Source organism: Pygoscelis adeliae, unplaced genomic scaffold (assembly GCF_000699105.1).
Source record: "Pygoscelis adeliae isolate BGI_AS28 unplaced genomic scaffold, ASM69910v1 Scaffold36, whole genome shotgun sequence".
Classification (NCBI taxonomy): Eukaryota; Metazoa; Chordata; class Aves; order Sphenisciformes; family Spheniscidae; genus Pygoscelis; species Pygoscelis adeliae.
The window spans coordinates 1177863-1195498 of NW_008824934.1; the positions used below are offsets into that span (position 1 = coordinate 1177863).

General features: G+C 42.9%; 2 protein-coding genes across 2 annotated transcripts in view; one reads left to right on the forward strand and one right to left on the reverse strand.

Annotated features, from left to right (window-relative positions):
- Nucleotides 1–7011, forward strand: part of DVL1 (dishevelled segment polarity protein 1) — a 72617-nt gene extending 65606 nt beyond the window's left edge. The window contains exon 14 of the mRNA XM_009325166.1: nt 2413–7011. Within this exon, the coding sequence (XP_009323441.1) occupies nt 2413–2831 (419 nt within the window). The 3' untranslated portion in view covers nt 2832–7011. The remainder of the gene's footprint in view (nt 1–2412) is intronic.
- Nucleotides 7012–17138: 10127 nt separating this feature from the next.
- On the reverse strand, nt 17139–17635 carry CPTP (ceramide-1-phosphate transfer protein; the record flags this gene model as incomplete). Its single annotated transcript, XM_009325260.1, has 1 exon — nt 17139–17635. A coding segment is annotated over one exon (321 nt), but the record flags the coding sequence as incomplete, so codon positions are not given.
- Nucleotide 17636: the final 1 nt, after the last annotated feature.

Consider the following 17636-nt stretch of genomic DNA (forward strand, 5'->3'; position numbering starts at 1 on the left):
GATAATATGTTGTGCAATGCTGAGTGCAGCTTTTCTAGGCACTTGAAATGCAGATTCTTTAAATCCATTTTATGACACTTAGGTTTAAAGTTGGCCTTAGATGGAAACAAACGCTGCTGTGATTGTGTCAAGTTAGCAGCATGTCAAACCTCAGCTTTAGGTTGGGCTGCATGTCTCCAAGACAGGCCAGTCCCTAGCTGCCAAGAAGGTGACGCTCTTGTTAGATTGCATTTAAACTCAAGGCTTAGAAGGACTTTCCGATTGTTTGTTCTGTGACACGATTTAAGGGCATGTCAGGGAGAGAGTGAACCTCAGCATGACCAGAGGAGAGCAGCTATGCTGCTGATTGTTCTTAGATAGACTGCTGTAATGGTAGATGGTTTCTCTATTTTCTTTCTGCCATGTAATCAGCTTGGAGTGCAGCTGCAGAAAGCCAGGTTCTTCTGAGATAAGAAGTCTGCATTAACTACTTGACCTCTTGGAGTCTTGGCAGATCAGCTAGAGCTGGTACTCCAGATATACTGAAGTCTGGAGTAGCAATGTGATGGATTGTCACAAGGCAGCCTCGGTCCTATGGACTGTGGAATACCGCTCAAGATCAGTAATATACGCTTTCAGTGCAGCTTGCTTTCTCCCCTGCATGATCTTTACTCAGCCACAAGCTATGGAACTGGCAATGAATTCTTGTGTGTAGGGAGCTTGCATCAAGGAATAATGACTTTGGGTAGGGTTTGCAGGGTTTGGATGGGTGGCAGCAGAATGCATCATGAGATAAAGGCAGAGGCATATTAGCTGTGGAAGGATTAAAATAAAATGTCGATTTTCTTCCACTGTGAACAATGTGCCACGCTGGAGAGCTTACAAAGATGCTTCTTGGAGATATCATCTATGTTGTTCTTTGGAGTAAAGGCTGTAACAGTCAACCTGCTAACAAGTAATTTCTCCTCTCTTACTTGTTTTTACAAGACTGTTACGAAACATTTGAAATGACAGCTCAGGGAGCACCTTACCTCTTCGAAAAGCTCAGCTTAATGAATCTTTGTAGTGGTTGGTGGAGGCAGCTGAACCCATGTTAATATCTCCATTTACAGATGCAAGAAAACTGAGGCACAAAGCAAGACAGTGTTTTTCCCAGAGCAGAGAAGAGCTGATAGGGATTACAATCAGCAAATACCACTTCAGAGTCCCAGGCTCAGAATACTAACTTCAAGTCCAGTGATTTTGTATTCTGTGTTTTCCATCTATCCCCAGCTTTTCTTGCACTCTGCAGGGAAATCTAGCCTTTCCACTATACACACCAGGTCAGTCTAGTTTTCCTGTCTCTTCTATTTGCCTGCTCTAAACAGACAGAGCAGACAGAAGGTGATGATCATTTGTAGTTCAAGAAAGGAGCAGCTCAGAATCATTCTGTTTTTCCCATTTCAGTGACACCAGTGACTCAGTGGCTCATTCAGACTCAAAAGCTGGTCCCCTATTCTGCTGGCTGGGGATCCTTTTTGGGAAGACGATCTTGCACTAAGATGGCATGAACTTAATTCTGTGGGTTGGTTTGTTGGGATTTTTTAAAGAATAATTAACTTGGAAATGTCTCGTGACATCATCCTAGCCTATCTCTCATGGTAACAGGGCATGACCTTCAACTTTCATGTAAAATAAGTTCTGAAGTTTAGTGAAGCTTTTATGTAGCAACAACTCAGCTTACACACAAGCAGCGGTCCTTTGTTCTTCCGAGTTGATTTAGTGGCCTCTGCTGGGAACATTCTGCATGTTACTGATTCATCGTAGTGCAGTTCAACAAATACCTGTTTTTTTGAAGAATTCTCCAACAACAGAATACCGTAGTGATGAATTCTAAAAGAATCTACCCACTGAAGCCAGCAAAGGACATCTGTTAACCTCAGGTGATTTGGCCCTGGGTGCGAGTATGCTCAGTGTGACCAAGGATGATAGAGAAGGCAAATGAGTTTCTTTTTGAAAAGTTTTTGCCCATAGAAGATAGCAAAGACAGAGAAAGTTACAATTAGATTGAACCTCGTTTGCTTGAGTCAGAACCCAAATGCCTGCTGCTTCCTTCCGTTTTTGCTCCTCTCCTCTCTCCAGTCAGTGGGGCAGCAGCAGAGCAGATGGCTTTCAGCCAGAAGTTCTAGGCTAGCTGCTGCTTTCACTGTGCAAGCTCTAGGTGTCTACGTGTACCTGTGCATGGCACAACCTTGTCAGCTTTGTTGTACCAATTGTCATTGCTAAATCCCATAAGCCACCAACAGCACATGCAGGCCTGGTTTCGACATCATTATTGCCATTACAGTGGTCATACCCAGATCTGTGCGTTTTGGTGGGAGCTGATGTGGGAGACAGCAGTGGACATGAGCTAATTCTGCTTTTCTGTGTGTCCTTTTCACTCGTGGGCTTTAGGAAGCAAAAGCAGCGGCTCGAACCGAAGCAACAGCGAGAACAGCAGGAGAGCTCTTGGCAGAGAGAAGGACCGCAAGTCGGCTGGCAGCGGCAGCGAGTCTGACCACACTGCCCGCAGCGGGGGCGGCGCCAGTGTCGTGCGTCGCGAGAGGCCTGTCAGCCAGCTCAGCCACCGGAGTCATGTCTCTGCCACCCACAGTGAGAGAAGCCACCACAGCCATCATTCTTACGGGCCTCCAGGAGTCCCACCCCTCTACAGTCTCCCCAAGCTGGGCTCCAAAGTCTACGGGACGAGCGGACCCCCTGGAGGGCCCCCCGTGAGGGAACTGAGCTCTGTTCCTCCAGAGCTGACGGGGAGCCGGCAGTCCTTCCAGAAGGCTATGGGCAACCCTTGTGAATTCTTTGTCGACATCATGTGAGAGGAAGTGCCTTCAGACTCTGCGTGGGGAAGGGCCGGGGAGGGGATTGTTTTGGGGCTGGGTGGGCAATTTGGTCATTGTCGAACACTTAATGGAAGAAACTTGGCTGTCTTGCATGTCACACCTTCCTGGTTTGCAATTGTGTTGCAGAAAAATCAACAAAACAAAACAAAAAATACAAAAAAACCCCCCACAAAAACGAACAAAAAAAATCTCCTGGGATTGTTAAATATCAGCAAATTGATGGCATCTTTTCTTTATCTTCCCCCCCCCCCCCCCTTTCTTTTTTTTTTTGTAGTGAATGGCTGGTGTATATTCACATCTTAATGAGCTTTGGTAATTGTGGCACCTACTTCGATGCAATTAGTGTATCTTTTTGCCTGATTCAAGGACTATTATTTCATGACTTCTAAATTTCCAATAATGCATAGTAGCACTTTTATTTTTCCCTGCTTTTTCTCTTACAAGGAAAAAATGACCCTCGGCTAGTATCTGTGATACTGCCTTGTAATGCTGTTTCTTGGATGCATCAGTCAGCACTCCAAGCAGACATGGCACCCTCAAGCGTACAGACAACATGTGCTTGGAAAGGAGCAGGCTCAAACCAATTCCTAGCAGAAGGCAAAGTTGTGGCTACCTTCTTCTGCTGACTAGGGAGTATAAATCAATCTTTCTTTCTTTCTTTTCTTTTTTATTCTATCAAGGGAGTGGTGGAGTCTTGCTACTGTATGTGTTCACTGTGCAGAATTTGTAAAGTTATTTCATTTATTATCATGATAGTGACTTTGTAGCTACGGTCCATTCCTGGGCATTTCAGTCACATCCCTGCTGACAGATGTGTCTGTTTCTTCTGGTTATAATGCGCACTTGCTTACAGGTTTTAAAAGTTGTTTCCACAGAAATAGGACAATTGCTGCTATGCGATTCTGTTAGTGTAGCTGCAGCTTTTCCCTTTTGAAGGGGATATTTATCCCATTCTAGCAGAGACGTAGGTAAATCCTGGCTCCCACTGGGACGTGGCTATTCATTTTGATCACCTCTTTTTCTGTTCTTAATTTCTGAGCAGTATCTTTCTCTTTTTTTGAAATAGAAACCTGGAGATGTCTAATCCCAATTGCAGTGTTACCCAAGGGAACATGTTCTGAACACAGATGGGGGCTAGCTGTTAGCAGAGACGTGAGAGGGTGCTTTAAGAACAGTTCATAAATGGTACAATGAATGAATCTTTATACCTGACACAGAGCGAGACCCATGCTAAAGCTCCTGCTGGGGAGCTTTGACTTAAGCAACTGCCGTTGTATATCCCCAAGATTTCATTACTCTGTATTTTTTGCTCTAAGGCTATGGACGCTTGATAAAGTATGTTCAGGAACCTTCACTGACGTTTAAGAAGCTTTTTTAAAGTATCTGAATGAGGGCATGGTAAGAGCACACCCACACTCTGTTATGGTGGCTCATTTAATGGGAAATACGTGTTAAGCTGCAGTCACTTAGTGGCATTTGACCATGGGGCCATGCCTCAGTTAAATCCTCTTTTGTGAGATACCTGCTTCTGGCAGGTTTTAGGACAGGTGCTTTAATGTATATAAGCATTTTCTTCACTGGTAAGAAGCTTCTTTTTGTTACGTTCCATGCTTTATGGGTAGTGTGAATATCCGATATGAATGTCAAAAGAGAACAAGTCTTTCTCACTATATACGTGTAGTTTCATGTTCCTTTGTCACCCTGAAAAATTACTCCTCAAACTGTCCATTTTGTACGTTGGTCATTCTGATAGATTTTTCACTACTTCTTTTCTTATTACAGGTCTGTGTGTAAACACATCCCCTGTACAAAAGTCAGAGTAACGTTTTCAAATGTCTGTGTTAATTGGAGACTTAAGTCTTTCAAAAGGGAGCTAGGCATTTAGGAAACTGTGTGTCACTCAGACTAGGTACTCCAATTACTGGGCTTCTAAACTAGCTGAGTGGTTTTGGACAGTTTTCTTTACAAAAATCTCCCGAAAAGCTACGTAACGTTTCTGAAAGCAGTGCTTTCGTCATAATCCATCTGATGGGCTAGCATAGATTGCAAAGTTGGTGATGGCTTGATCAAAAAAACGGCACTACCTAAAGCTTGACTGTGTAACAGTATCCTTTCTTTTCCTTTCCTCCTCCCAGTAACACAGCAAAGATGCTAACTAAACTCGGTAAACTATTTTGAAAGATTGACATTCAAAGCAATGAAATAAATCAGGGTAAAATAATTCTGTAATTCTGCTATGTCTCCAGGAGACACTGTTAAGGAGTCTGTGACTTTACTGACAATCACTAGTGGTTCTACTTTTAAATTAATTAATTTTAACTTTTCTGGTCTCTTATATATTACAATTTTTCTGGCCCACTTTGTCTTAAGGCAGAACTGACAGGGCTGGAGGAAAAGACTGTCATTTTAATAAGATATTTCCAAAAGGGATTAAAGCTGGGCGCTGAGCTTTCACCCATGGAAGAAACGTGTTTAATTTCCTTATGTCTTTTCAAGAGTTGCAGTTTACACACCTGCTGGGGTTTTTTTGTCGTGTTGTTACGCTGTTGGCAGAAACTATTCTGTGTCTTGCTGGTCTTTGCTGCTATGTTGAAACGACTGTGTTATATACTTGCGTGTTTGTGGGTAGCTCTGGAATGAGGCTGACAGTCCATAACGTAGGTGTGGGAAAGCGTTCGTCTGCTGAGGAAATCAGGCTGCTAAATCCAGCCTGAACTCGCTTCACCTACAAACAGGCAAATGCTGAGTGCTCTGAATGTACTGACAGATGTGCTAGTTGGTTAATGCTGTATAGCATGTAGAACCTGCTGTTTACAAAGAGCAGTAGGAGAATGTAAATGACCCTTCTGTGAACAGTGCAATACATAATGGCCACTGTGTGTAAAACAAAAGCTTGATTTCCCCGCCTCATAGTGTACAGTGGAGAGGCTGGTTTGAGTGAGTGGAAAGTTAGGCCTGAAACATTGCTAGCTCTTAATTTTCAGAAGTGAATGAAGACAGGAGATTTCCCAAATCCTTGGCTTTCAATGCATGTGCATGTGTCTTTGCAACAAGGGGGCCTTGGGGCCTAACTGTGCAAGTTTCTCCTATTGGGTACAGTACTACCTGCAGAAAGAAGTGCCACTGATGCCAATGAAGCTACTTGCAATAGGAAGTACTGTGCCAGGTGGAAGAAGGTTTGAAGGCTGGAGTCCTGCAGAACTGTCTGTTTCTCTCTCCAGGGCCTGAAATTTGTCTCTGATTTTAATGTCAAGTAACTAGCGCTGGCTGGGCTCTAGAATGCATGACCTATGCCTCTAGCTGCAGTGGGAAGTTATGGGTTTGCTATATAGGGCATTGAAACAACCTCATAACAGGAGCCTTAAATAGTTGACATTTTTGTTCTGGAAGTGAGACCCTCAACATCTGCCTGTGCTCTGCAGCTGAGCTTAATGTTCACGCATACCTGCCAACAGCTTTTAACAAGGACTAACAGGTATGTTTGGAAGATCATAGAAAACGATGAGAAAACAGTTTGGGATGACGTCTCCTATCCAAAGGAGGTCGTATCTGTAGGGTAGCGTACCCACCCAGTATATTAACTCTGAGGAGAGCGTTTTTTGGCAAATAGTCTTAAAAGCACTGCTATTGTCTTTTACCTCCTGTTAATAAATCTACTTTTCAAAGGTAACAGTCCCCTGGACACTTTATCCAAAGGTATATTGGATGGCAAGCAATGATGCACAGACATCGACTTTTGATATTATTTTTGTTCTATTCAAATGGGCAGTCCCATCTTGAGACTTGACAGCTCATGAGTTGATGTAATTGTTTTTGTTTTGCATTTAACTGGATTGTAATAAGATTGACTTAAAATTATTAATTCTAATCAGTGATTAGAAATACATGTAAAGAATTTTATGTACAGTAGAGGAACAAAGTTACATGATTTTAAATAATGAAAACCCAGACTATCACCTATTCTAGAATTGGTTCTACTCAAAGAGTGACCTCTTACTAGCATGGACTGCACTGTTCCTGTTAAATGTCTATTGCATAATTGAATTCTTTTTTGTAGATATTGTATTAAAACCCAAGTGTCTGTATAGTTAATATATAGCTGCTTATGTGTAAATGCTATTTTAAACACTAAAAAGCTTTTAATTTTATGTGATAACCACAGTGTATGTCTTCAGTTCTTTGCACTACTGCATTATCTTTTATTCAAGAATGATGAAATACTGGTTGAAGCTTACTCTTTTTTTTCCCCTGCCACGCTGAAGTTTTGTCCTCTCGGCAGGAGGTTGTTCAGGAGCTAACGATGGGCAGCTGGGAGTTCTGTGATTTAATGGTACTTCAGAAGTGCTTACGGTTCCAAGTATGACAGGAACCCTGTAAATGTTCACTGCTAAACTGGGTCGTAGATGACTGAAGTGCAGAGGCCTGACTCTTCCTTGCAGGTTAATGACATCCGACTGGGAACACAAGACCCTGCCATTCATCAGAAGTCCTGTAGCTTTGAGCTAATGACTAATACATTGGTGCGGAAGTTGTGCTTTCCCCTTAAATTGCCCTACCTCTTAATTATTGAGCTTCTCCCTCTCACAGCTTGGCAGGAATAGGTGTACAGGAAAGGCAGAAGAAAGTTTGTGGAAGTAAAAGACAGCTAGCTGGAGGATACGTCCTGTTACAAAGACATGAGCTGGAACAAGTTTTCCTGCCTGCAGACCCAGAAGATGAATCTGCTGGTAGAACCCATCAATATATTCAGCTGTTCCATGTGAATATTCCTTTTTTCTGGACTCTGTGCACAAACTCCAGCAGAGACAAGCTAGGATCATTAGGACACCACTTTGCAGACTAACTGGTAAGCCTTAAACCGTGGTGTATTTGTCGTGCAACGTAAGGACACCCAGCCTCCCTGTAGGGTCTGAGTGGTTCACGTACAAGGAACAACCGCAGCTTGATGAGGCAGATTCCCTCCTCTTAGCTGGTAGAGATCAAGCAGCAAAGGGAGACACAAGGCAGTAGTTACTATGGAGGCACCCATTATAAATGGCGCAGTTCTGCAGCAGATTTACATAAAAGCCTATGAGAAAGTCTTGCAGGATTTCCCATATTCTCCCTTTCAAACCATATTTGTTTACATAGGGTGCAAAATGGTCTAGCCAGCATTTTCCTGGTTAGGTGAATATTAAATGATCAGAATTTTGGACATGCTCTTGCAGCCTTTTACTGCAGGGCCTGATGGACTCCAGCTGACCTAATATGAATTGTCTGCAGGTGACTGGAACTGGCTGAACAATTTAATCAGCTACTTTTCCCTTCCTCCCTCTTCCCCTGCCCTCCCTTTTCCCCCTAAAGGAAAAGAAAAATCAGTCTATCATGGCTGTAGCTCTGCTACCAGAAAGAGAAGTAATAGAGGTGAATTTGATATTTTCCTTCTCTATTTCTGGAATGATGATCGAAAGTTACTTAATGCTTCTTTGCTATGAGATCACAGCACTGAAGGGAGGAGTACTGCTGAGATTCTCAGGTACAACAATATGCTCATGAAGACTTGCTGCAGTCTCCAGAAACAAGGACTTCCAGTCTTCAGGTCAGATTTTTATTATCTTTAATCACACTGAGCAGTACTTTTGTCAAATGTTTCACATTTTTCCTCAAGTACGCCAGGAGAATTTTATAGGAGGGTAGCCACAGAAATCTAGGACAGCTAGCTTTGCAGTGCACCAAAAAGCTCTTTTTTTAAGAATGAAAATATTCCCTGGTTTAGATTAATTTGCAAATTCTTTAATTGAGCTGAATTGATGAGTTAACTTCCAATACCACATAATGGATAGATGGAAAAACTTTAATATGGAGAGTAAAAGAGCAGTATAGTTGCTTGTCAAAGTGGGTGGGGAAAAGAAAAGATCTTAGTACTGTGACTTGATATTTACTTGCCACTGTTTGGTAGTAATGTGAAATAATGTGGAAGTTTTTCCATTTTCACCTTTCATGGTTTGGCACTTTACAGTGACAAATCTTTTTTCAAAAGGAGTGTAGAATAAAGATTGTTTAAAGGATAAAAAAATTACTGTGAACAGCCTTTACTAAAATATTTCTGGTTTCATTTTGGGAAAGTACTTGTTCTTGGCTAGTCGCTTAATTTCAGTAACATGAAATCATTTTTTTAACAAGTGCGTTAGAGTCTGGTTGTACTTTTACCAGGTTTATGAAAGGATAAGTATGATGGCATTGGTTAAAAAGTGTTGGATCGAGTTGTATCCTTTGCTTTTGAACTGAAGGAAAGATACTGTCAGCATTCCTCCATGATACAGCATGATAAAAGAAAGATAAATCTCTACTGTATTGCATCTGCACTGTTAGGAAAAGTAACAGTAGAGTGGTAGCTGCCACTTTTCTTGACATGAAGAGGCACTAAGTGGGTAATATTTAATAATAACTGTTGGCTGATAGTTGGTAGTGCAGTATACCTAATTAGCCACCCCATATTACACTAGTACACGTGGCAACCTTCGTGGTATGTGAGTGGACATTGAGACACCGTTGATTATTACTGTGATGCTGCGTAGCCCAAGATACTGTCTGTCTTTCCTTGGTTTCTGCCACAGGTGTCTGCTCTGGGCTGGCTGGTTTCTCACCAGCCTTTTGGAAGTACAGAGGTGTGTAATAAAAAGTACAGAGGTGTAAGAAATGTGCATTCACGTTTATTACAAAAAATATAATGTAGAACACAGTATTATAATAAAGACCAAAAGTGCCAGACGTCCTCATTAGCTCTGAAAATATTTAAGACAAAAAGGAAATTGTGCTGCTGGGACTCTGTTAGGCAGGGATAATGATCCTGCAGTCGTGAAGAGGAGCAAAGCAGACACAGTTCATCAGCCTGTATCACCTGTGCACGCAGCTGCATCGGGTTAGCTTTAGTAAGTCATAGCAAACACTTTGAAAGACCTAGAAAATCTGGAGGAGTAAAGCAAAGCAACAGCAGCTTCTGTACAGCAGTGTTGTGAGGCTGACAAGTGCTTTGTGATCCATAAGCGTGCTCATGGTGAAGCATAGCAGTATTATCTCACCACCATCTGTGTTCTAAAAGTAGCTGGCAGAAGACACACTGGTAGTAGCAGCCACTTAGCCTCTTTTGTCCTGGATTCTAGTCTTTTGATTACGTGGACCCGAGAGTCTCAAATGGCAAGAGGAGAAATAAAACAGAGCAGGTGCACTGGGACAGAGGAGGGAATAGGCCTTGCCCCTCAGATTGCTCAGGGTCTGGAGTTCTAAGCTGCTTTTTCGAAGACTTCAAGATTTGTGGTGACCTCTGGAGCTGCAGAGTCAGCTTGGTCGTGCTCTATGTACTGCAGTGCTGGTTTTACAATGCCTTGAAGTTGGCAGGGTGGACCTGGAGGACAGAGGAATTTCCACACCTGCAAGAGCAGGCAGGAGTAACGCTTGTAGTTGAACTAGTCCTACTGGCCTATAAAAAAATGTTTCAGTACAAACATACTCTCCCAGCAGGAGGAGGGTAAGGCTTTCTGTAGTTGTCCCATGTTTAGAAAGCTGTTATAGCCTACGCGTGGAGCAGTAGGCCTAAAAAGTTCCAGATTATGTGATGCTGGCAGATCCATTTGCCCTTCATCTATTATTTGTCCTGTGTCCAGGTACTTAAGTTGTCTGTAGCTTTGGCACTCGTGTACTTCTCTGGAGGAAGGGAAGGGGAAGTGATGCACAAGTCCTGCTGCTTTGAGCCTCTGCTCTCATAGGTTTCATTTTCTGGCACGCTTGGGCTTCTGCAACACCTGTCATAGAATCACAGAATCATTAAGGTTGGAAGAGACCTCTAAGATCATCGAGTCCCACTGTCAACCCAACACCACCATGCCCACTAAACCATGTCCCTACGCGCCTCATCTACACGTCTTTTAAATACTTCCAGGGATGGTGACTCAATCACTCCCCTGGGCAGCCTGTTCCAACGTTTAACCACTCTTTCAGTAAAGAAATTTTTCCTCATGTCCAATCTAAACCTCCCCTGGCACAACTTGAGGCCATTTCCTCTCGTCCTAAATCATAGACTAGTTTGGGTTGGAAGGGACCTCTAAAGGTCATCTAGTCCAACCCCCCTGCCGTGGGCAGGGACATCTTGAACTAGATCAGGTTGCTCAGAGCCCTGTCCCACCTGACCTTGAATGTTTCTGCACTCTTAGCAGCAGCTTGCTTCATCCGATCTGGTAGCATTCTGTCCTTCCAGCAGAGTAATTTATTCCCTGTTTTCCACTATCTTCTGCTGGAGTTTTACTGTGAGGTTTTGACTTTCTGTACTTTCAAAGAGCTCACATGTCACGTGCCTACAGAATTTGAAAGCACTACTTGCTCATTTCATAGCAGGACGTTTTAGGAACAGTTCTGAACAGCAGAGCACTTTGCAGACGGGGAAATTGATCTTCCGTCTGAAAATCAAAATACGTTTATCGAGGGCAGAAAAAGAGTCAGGTGCCTCGCAGAGAACTCCAGAGATGCCTTGCGCTTTCCATCGTGGGAGGCGAACGAATTCTCGTGCTGAGGCCAAGCCTGGCCTCCGAGGGGGGCTGCTGGAAGCCCCCGCCCGGCAGCGCGGCAGCTGTCCAGGGTGCTGCGTGGGCTGCGGGCAGCCGGGCCCGCGGGGACGGGACGGCACCGCCCTGGAGAAGAACGGAGCTTTCCTGCTTGTCCTCCGCAGCCCGGAGGAGGAGGAAGCTCCCGCTTACATCCATGATGCTGCTTCTCCTCCCCTGCCCTGCGGTGAGAACCTGATAGCAGAGGTAGCTTCAGACTCTCGCAAGTATACTGCTGTGGCTCACCAGCAGTCCTGCTGCGAGCTGTTACCCGGCTGCTGTTCGGGCTCAAAACCAGACCGCGTGTACTCAATAGAGAGGCAACCCTTCGGAACAGGGTTTAAAAGCTGTGCAACCCGTTCCTTCTGCCATTGGTCTGATCAGTAGGAACGACAAAAATGAAGTCCAAGTCAATAGGAAGAACAAACTGCCTCAAGTGCAAATGCCCAAGTCACTGAGTAGTAAGTAAAGACAGACCCAGGAATGCTTCTGTGACAGCTTACAGAGTTCAATGGAAGCTTGTCTTCACCCGCAAAGCTCCTCAGTCCATTGCATATCTGGTTGCTTTAAAGGTGGTCAGATAGTTGCCTTTACATATCAGAATGGTTTCTACGGGTTTTGTGACAAAGTAGTCAAGAAAATTAAAAAAGAATTTTTTTCCATAGAAAACATTACTTAACAAATTTAAACATTGACTTTGGAAAGTTCAGCTTTTTGTTTCACAACAATGATATCAGAACTGAATTTCATATTGTAAAAGAAGTGTGAAATTATGATAAATATTTCCATTATTATATCTATACTTTTACGATATAATTTATCTGAAAAAAATCTCTGTTTTACTGAGATCCTGGCTTGAATAACAACAATTATTCTGCCTTGGAATGAAACTGTGAAATCTCTTGAGAAATACAAGTTCTTGCTTGTGTTTTGTTTCAACACTCAATGATATGTGAGGACCAGTTCTCAGTTAATATGCTGCAGCAGAGTACTGATGACACAATGAACTAGAAGAGCAATGGTTGTCATCAGAAGCTTTGCTTAGCCTTTCAATCTTTTATTTCATATAAGAGTCAAAATAGTCAGCCCTTCTTGATCGGAACACCGTTGTTTCCTTGTACTTCAGTTTGTGTATGACCTATCAATTTCTTTGCGTACTCTTCACCTATGTTCTTAACTTCATGCATACCTTTCCAGGTATCCTCTAACCTTCAATCAAAAATGAGCAAAACTTACTCAGTGCCTTACTGAGAAGTCGGAGCCCCTCTGTTTAAATAGAAGAGAGGGCAGCCCGGAGGATCAGTATGTTCCGTCACAGAATCTTATTTACAGGGACAATGGGGAAGGGTTGTCTTAAGAAGGATCCTGGTGGCCATTAGAACCATACAGTTTCACAACCTAGATGATGAAAGTTTGCGTTGACTGTAACGATCAAAAAAAAGACCCAGAGCTGTAGGATGCCATTGACTCCGCTTTTAATAAAGCAAGTGCACACACACACATAGATGTGTACAGACCGCAATTACAGAGCAGTGTGCGGGACCTTTGGTTCTCCCTGTCTATTAGCTCCCCCTCCTCAGCTCCTTCCTGTATCTAACAGGAGGAGAGACCTGCGTAGGAGCTGTGTTTTCTGATGTTGCTCGCTGGGAGAAGGTCTTTATAGAGGATCCTGTGTAGATAGGTACTCAGTATCATTAGTTAATCACAAGGATTTCTGTTTGTAGTCTATAATCTCACACCTTTTCAGATTATTCCCTTCTGTTTTTCTAGTTATTATTTCTGTGCTGTTGAATATATTTGAAAGTTCTTATAAGGCCTGGGAAAGGATTCATGGCTATATCTCTGGAGTGGTTATCTAGTTACTAAGAGGTGGAAATTACCAGCAGTCTTTACAGGAAAGTCGTCCGGGTGAGCCTTCTAGCTCAGATTGCGAGACCTCAGAGATTCATGTAAGCTATCAGCACTGTAGGTTGCTTGCTTAACTGAACCTGCTTTTGGCTGCTTGTGGGTGATGAAACAGATCATTAGCTACAGAGAGGATGGATACTATGCTGGGGACATTCGGCTTTAGCTCATTGAGTAGAGCCCTGTGCTTTTGCAGCTTAAAAATTCTGGTCCTAGTGTTCAGCCTACTGGATAAAGCTGTGTTTTATATGGTGATTGTGTCTGGGACCATAGCTTACAGAGTCATCGTAAACAGAATTATCTCATTAAAATACAGCCAGCTTCTGTTGAGGAGCAGGTGACAATGGATCTGGTTTATTGAGAGTCCTCCTCTGGCTCCTCTTTGATGGAATTCTGGAAATAATCCACTGTGTTCAGATCAGGCTTAAGCAAGATGATGTAGCATTTAGGGATATAGTAGGTCCCCAAATACCCAGACTAGTTGTCAAAATGGTACCGATCTGAGTAACAGACCTGAGGACTGTCTTCAGCGCGGCAAAAATAGCCATGAAGAAGATCCAGATGATGAAATAGATTAGGATGGCAAATGTGATCCCCCTGGCAATATTGTACTTCTTACCAGAAGTCTGTACCATGAACGTGCCCAGGAAGCAGACAAAGGCCGAGCAGCCATTGTAGCCATGCATCAGGGCAAAGGCCTGGCTGTCTCTGATCCAAGCGTTTGCTTGCGTGCTCCCTACTTAGAAGTGGCCTGCACTGAAGAAACGTCACATAATTTATTTTTAAATGAACTTCAGAATAATATGTTGAGTTGCCTGAACTCAAAGGGTAGTGGTAAGAGACATACACAGCAGTAATTTTTTATTTTTTTTTTTTTTTAATCCAAGGTCACCTCATCATGGAGATAACCAAATCCCCCTCAGTGCATCGCAAGAATTGTCTGGAGCAGGCCATTCCTAGATTGCAAGGTTGGTGAGCTATTACTCAGCTGTACTGCTGTTTTTAGGAAGCTGTTACTGGCTGACCTAAATTTTTCTCACACTGAGCTATGATGTTAACTTCAGTTTAAAAACTTCGGTTTAGGTACAAGTTCCACAGCATAGTAATTTAGGTTGCATCATGGTTTGCATTTTTTCTGTCAGGTTTGAATTTTAGAAAACAGGATAGCTCTGAATAGGAAAGTTCAATTTACTGCATTTTATTTGCTTATTATATATTTATACCGTATCATAAAAACTGCTTATACGGCCAAAGTGATACACCACTGTTGCCACAAGGCTAGAATATTTTTCCATGTATGAAGAGAAGCAGGTTTGCTATAGAAAGCTAAGTATATGAGTACGTCAGGCAAGCAACAGTTGTAGATTTCTATAGCTATGTTATAGAAATATGTTTATACTGACATCCTTTTAAGGATACCTTCCCCTTAATGGAATATTTAAGCGTTAGCTTTAACTACATAACTTCTTTTAAAAAGTTCTAAATACAAATTCAACAGTGCAGAGAGGAGAAAAAAAAAAAGCCATTTGAATGGTGTAGAAGTCAAACACAGGCAATTATTTACTCCCATCCACGCTTTCACGTGAAATGAAGTATGCTTGCTGTGGCATAGGAGACAGTTTGTGTGATGGACTTCTGTGCAAAATATTCAGACTCCCTCTAGTGAATCTGTATGTCGTTGCAGCTTTCAAGTACACCAGTCACTGCGGGTGAAGGTTTTCCCCTTCTGAATTTGGCCCCGTTAGTGAAAGCTGCCAGACTCTGAACTTGCCCAAAGCCAAGTACAGGACTTTAGTTTTACTCAGTGGTAACTAACTGGGGCTGTTAAAAAGGTTCCCATTGTTTGGAGACAGAGCAGGACACCAGGAAAATAAAAATATCATTAGGCAATACCTTGTTTAAATGAGAGCATGCAGACTGATGGAAAGCTGTATTTTACTTGAAGCATACTTTGCACAAAATGATTGGTTATAAACTTAAGACAGAGTCTTTTTCCCCACTGATAAAGTTTGATTCTTTAATGGCAAAAATCAAGTTCATTTTCAACATTAATGTTTATCTCATAAGAGGAATAGTTGAGAATGAATGTTGACGAGGGAGAAAAAGTAATTTTCCCACGTGGTCATACTGATAATTTCTGCATTAAACTCCCAAAAGATGTAAAACATTTTTTCACTTAACACACAACATTACTTGACACAGTTTAAGGCATTTAATACACTACACAGATGAAATACCAGCTATACCTGTGTCAGACAGCAAGGGAGGTCCAGCAAGACATATTCTGTAGTTTGTAACGTGGAACTGCTCCATTTTAATGTACGGATTTATCCTGTGGAACACATCGTTCCATATCATTTTACGGTGGTCTTAGCAGAAAGGGAATGATATTTGTGTTTTCACAGCATAGCAACTGAACCTCCATTTAGGATGTTCAAGGAAATTCCATTTCCTATCTTTAGGCAAAAGATATTGCTGATAGATGTGAGTAATCCCAATAGGAGCTCAGTACACAGCATCTACCTTCATTTGGTTACTCCTGACAGTTGGTTTCACATCTGATCACTAGGTAAATGAAACAGACTCTGCTAGTGAAGGACAAGATATCAATAGGTAACACTATAAAGTCATGTTCCTTCCAACACCACAAAACCGGAAAGCATTCCTATAAAGGATACTCTTCAGAAGCATGTTATTCACATAATTTAATGTCCAGTTAGACTAATCCCATGAGGTAATAGTGATTTCCTGAATCATACAGTGTTATGTTAAGCCAAAATGCCTCCTAGCTGAGATACAATCAAAACATCTTACAGCCTGTGGGATTCTCCCTCCTCCCCCCATATTCATCCTGAATTAACAATGGTAGTGCTTTTTCAGCTTTCAAAAAGCTAAGTAAACTCCATTTTACATACTTTAGTGTGTGTGTGTGTGTGTGTATGTGTATATATACGCACACACCAGCTATTACATACAGTGATTTGCAATAGAAGCCGTAAGCCTCACAAAGTAATGACTTACAGTACAAGTTTGGATTTCTCTCCAGACAGTCAGAGAAGTCATTTGACACATTCATTAAAAAAAATAATAATGAGAACACAATTTAGAAGCACGGCTGGAAAACAGGTAAGGTACAGTCTGCAGCCTTAGCTGGATAGATAGTATCGTGCAGCACGTACTAAAAACTGTTCCACGTCCCAAGACGCATAAGGCATAGATTAACGGGCAGGGGAAGCTACACAGGAGGACAGTCCTGCTTAACGGATCCATGCACAGAGGGAGAACGGTCTCTTACAGTAACGACATGCACCACCGTTTCCTTCTTTAATTCTAGGGGACACAGAATTAGTAGCAGTAATCAAATGAGTCTGTGACCACAAGGAAGAGAGCTGCCTTTGAGACATGCATTACTCAGGATTATATTTTCAAGGTTAAAGCATAAAAGCGGGAAACTCCCCCCCCCCGATCTATTGAAGGGAACAGCCTGTAAACAAAAGTGGCGAAGTGAGTTCACATGCAGTGTAAATGTGTTCAGACACCACATCTGAAAGTCGTGCTGTCACATGAGGGCCTAACTATTGGTGTAAATGCACAGAAGCTCCTGAATTGCAGAGTTTGGCTTAAAAAAGAAATCAAAACGCCCCACTCCCAGCCTAGCTGGAGAGTTGAAGGTGGATCCAAGAGGAGAAAAGAAATCCCTTAAGCAGGCCAATAGTGTTTTTTTTCTTACTGTAGAGCTGAGGCTCTGCACACACACATACAGATATACACACATATAAAAAAAAATTGGTGCAATTTTTTCTCTTACAAAGTGATGCCTCCTGAAAAGCTTTGCCAGCTTTTCAGCTCCGTACTGGAAAAGGAAAGGGAGAGCGACCACAGGGAACCAGATGCTTGTGCGCCTGTGAAAACACACGGTTTTCACCTGGTTCATCCGACTTCCGTCGGAACGTGGCGTGGCTCTTGACATCCCTCCCGTCAAGGAAGGTCAAGCAGCTTATGCTGGGCAAAGAGCTCCTGGGTGATGCCGTAGACGTCGCAGATGTAGGGCAGGGCCTCACCCAGCATGGCGACAGCTTCCTCGGGCGTGCCCACGTTCATGATTTCGAGGAAGGTGTTTCGGGGCGGCAGCGTGCAGAAGGCCACCGTGGCAGCCTTGCGAACGACCCAGGGGTGGTAGGTAGCCAGAGAAGCGTTGTAGGAGTCCGTGCAGATGACGGAGGTCCGGGAGTCCTCCCGGCCGGTTCTCAGCCCCTCCAGGAAGAGCTGCAGCCAGCGCAGGGCCCTGTGGAGGCGCAGG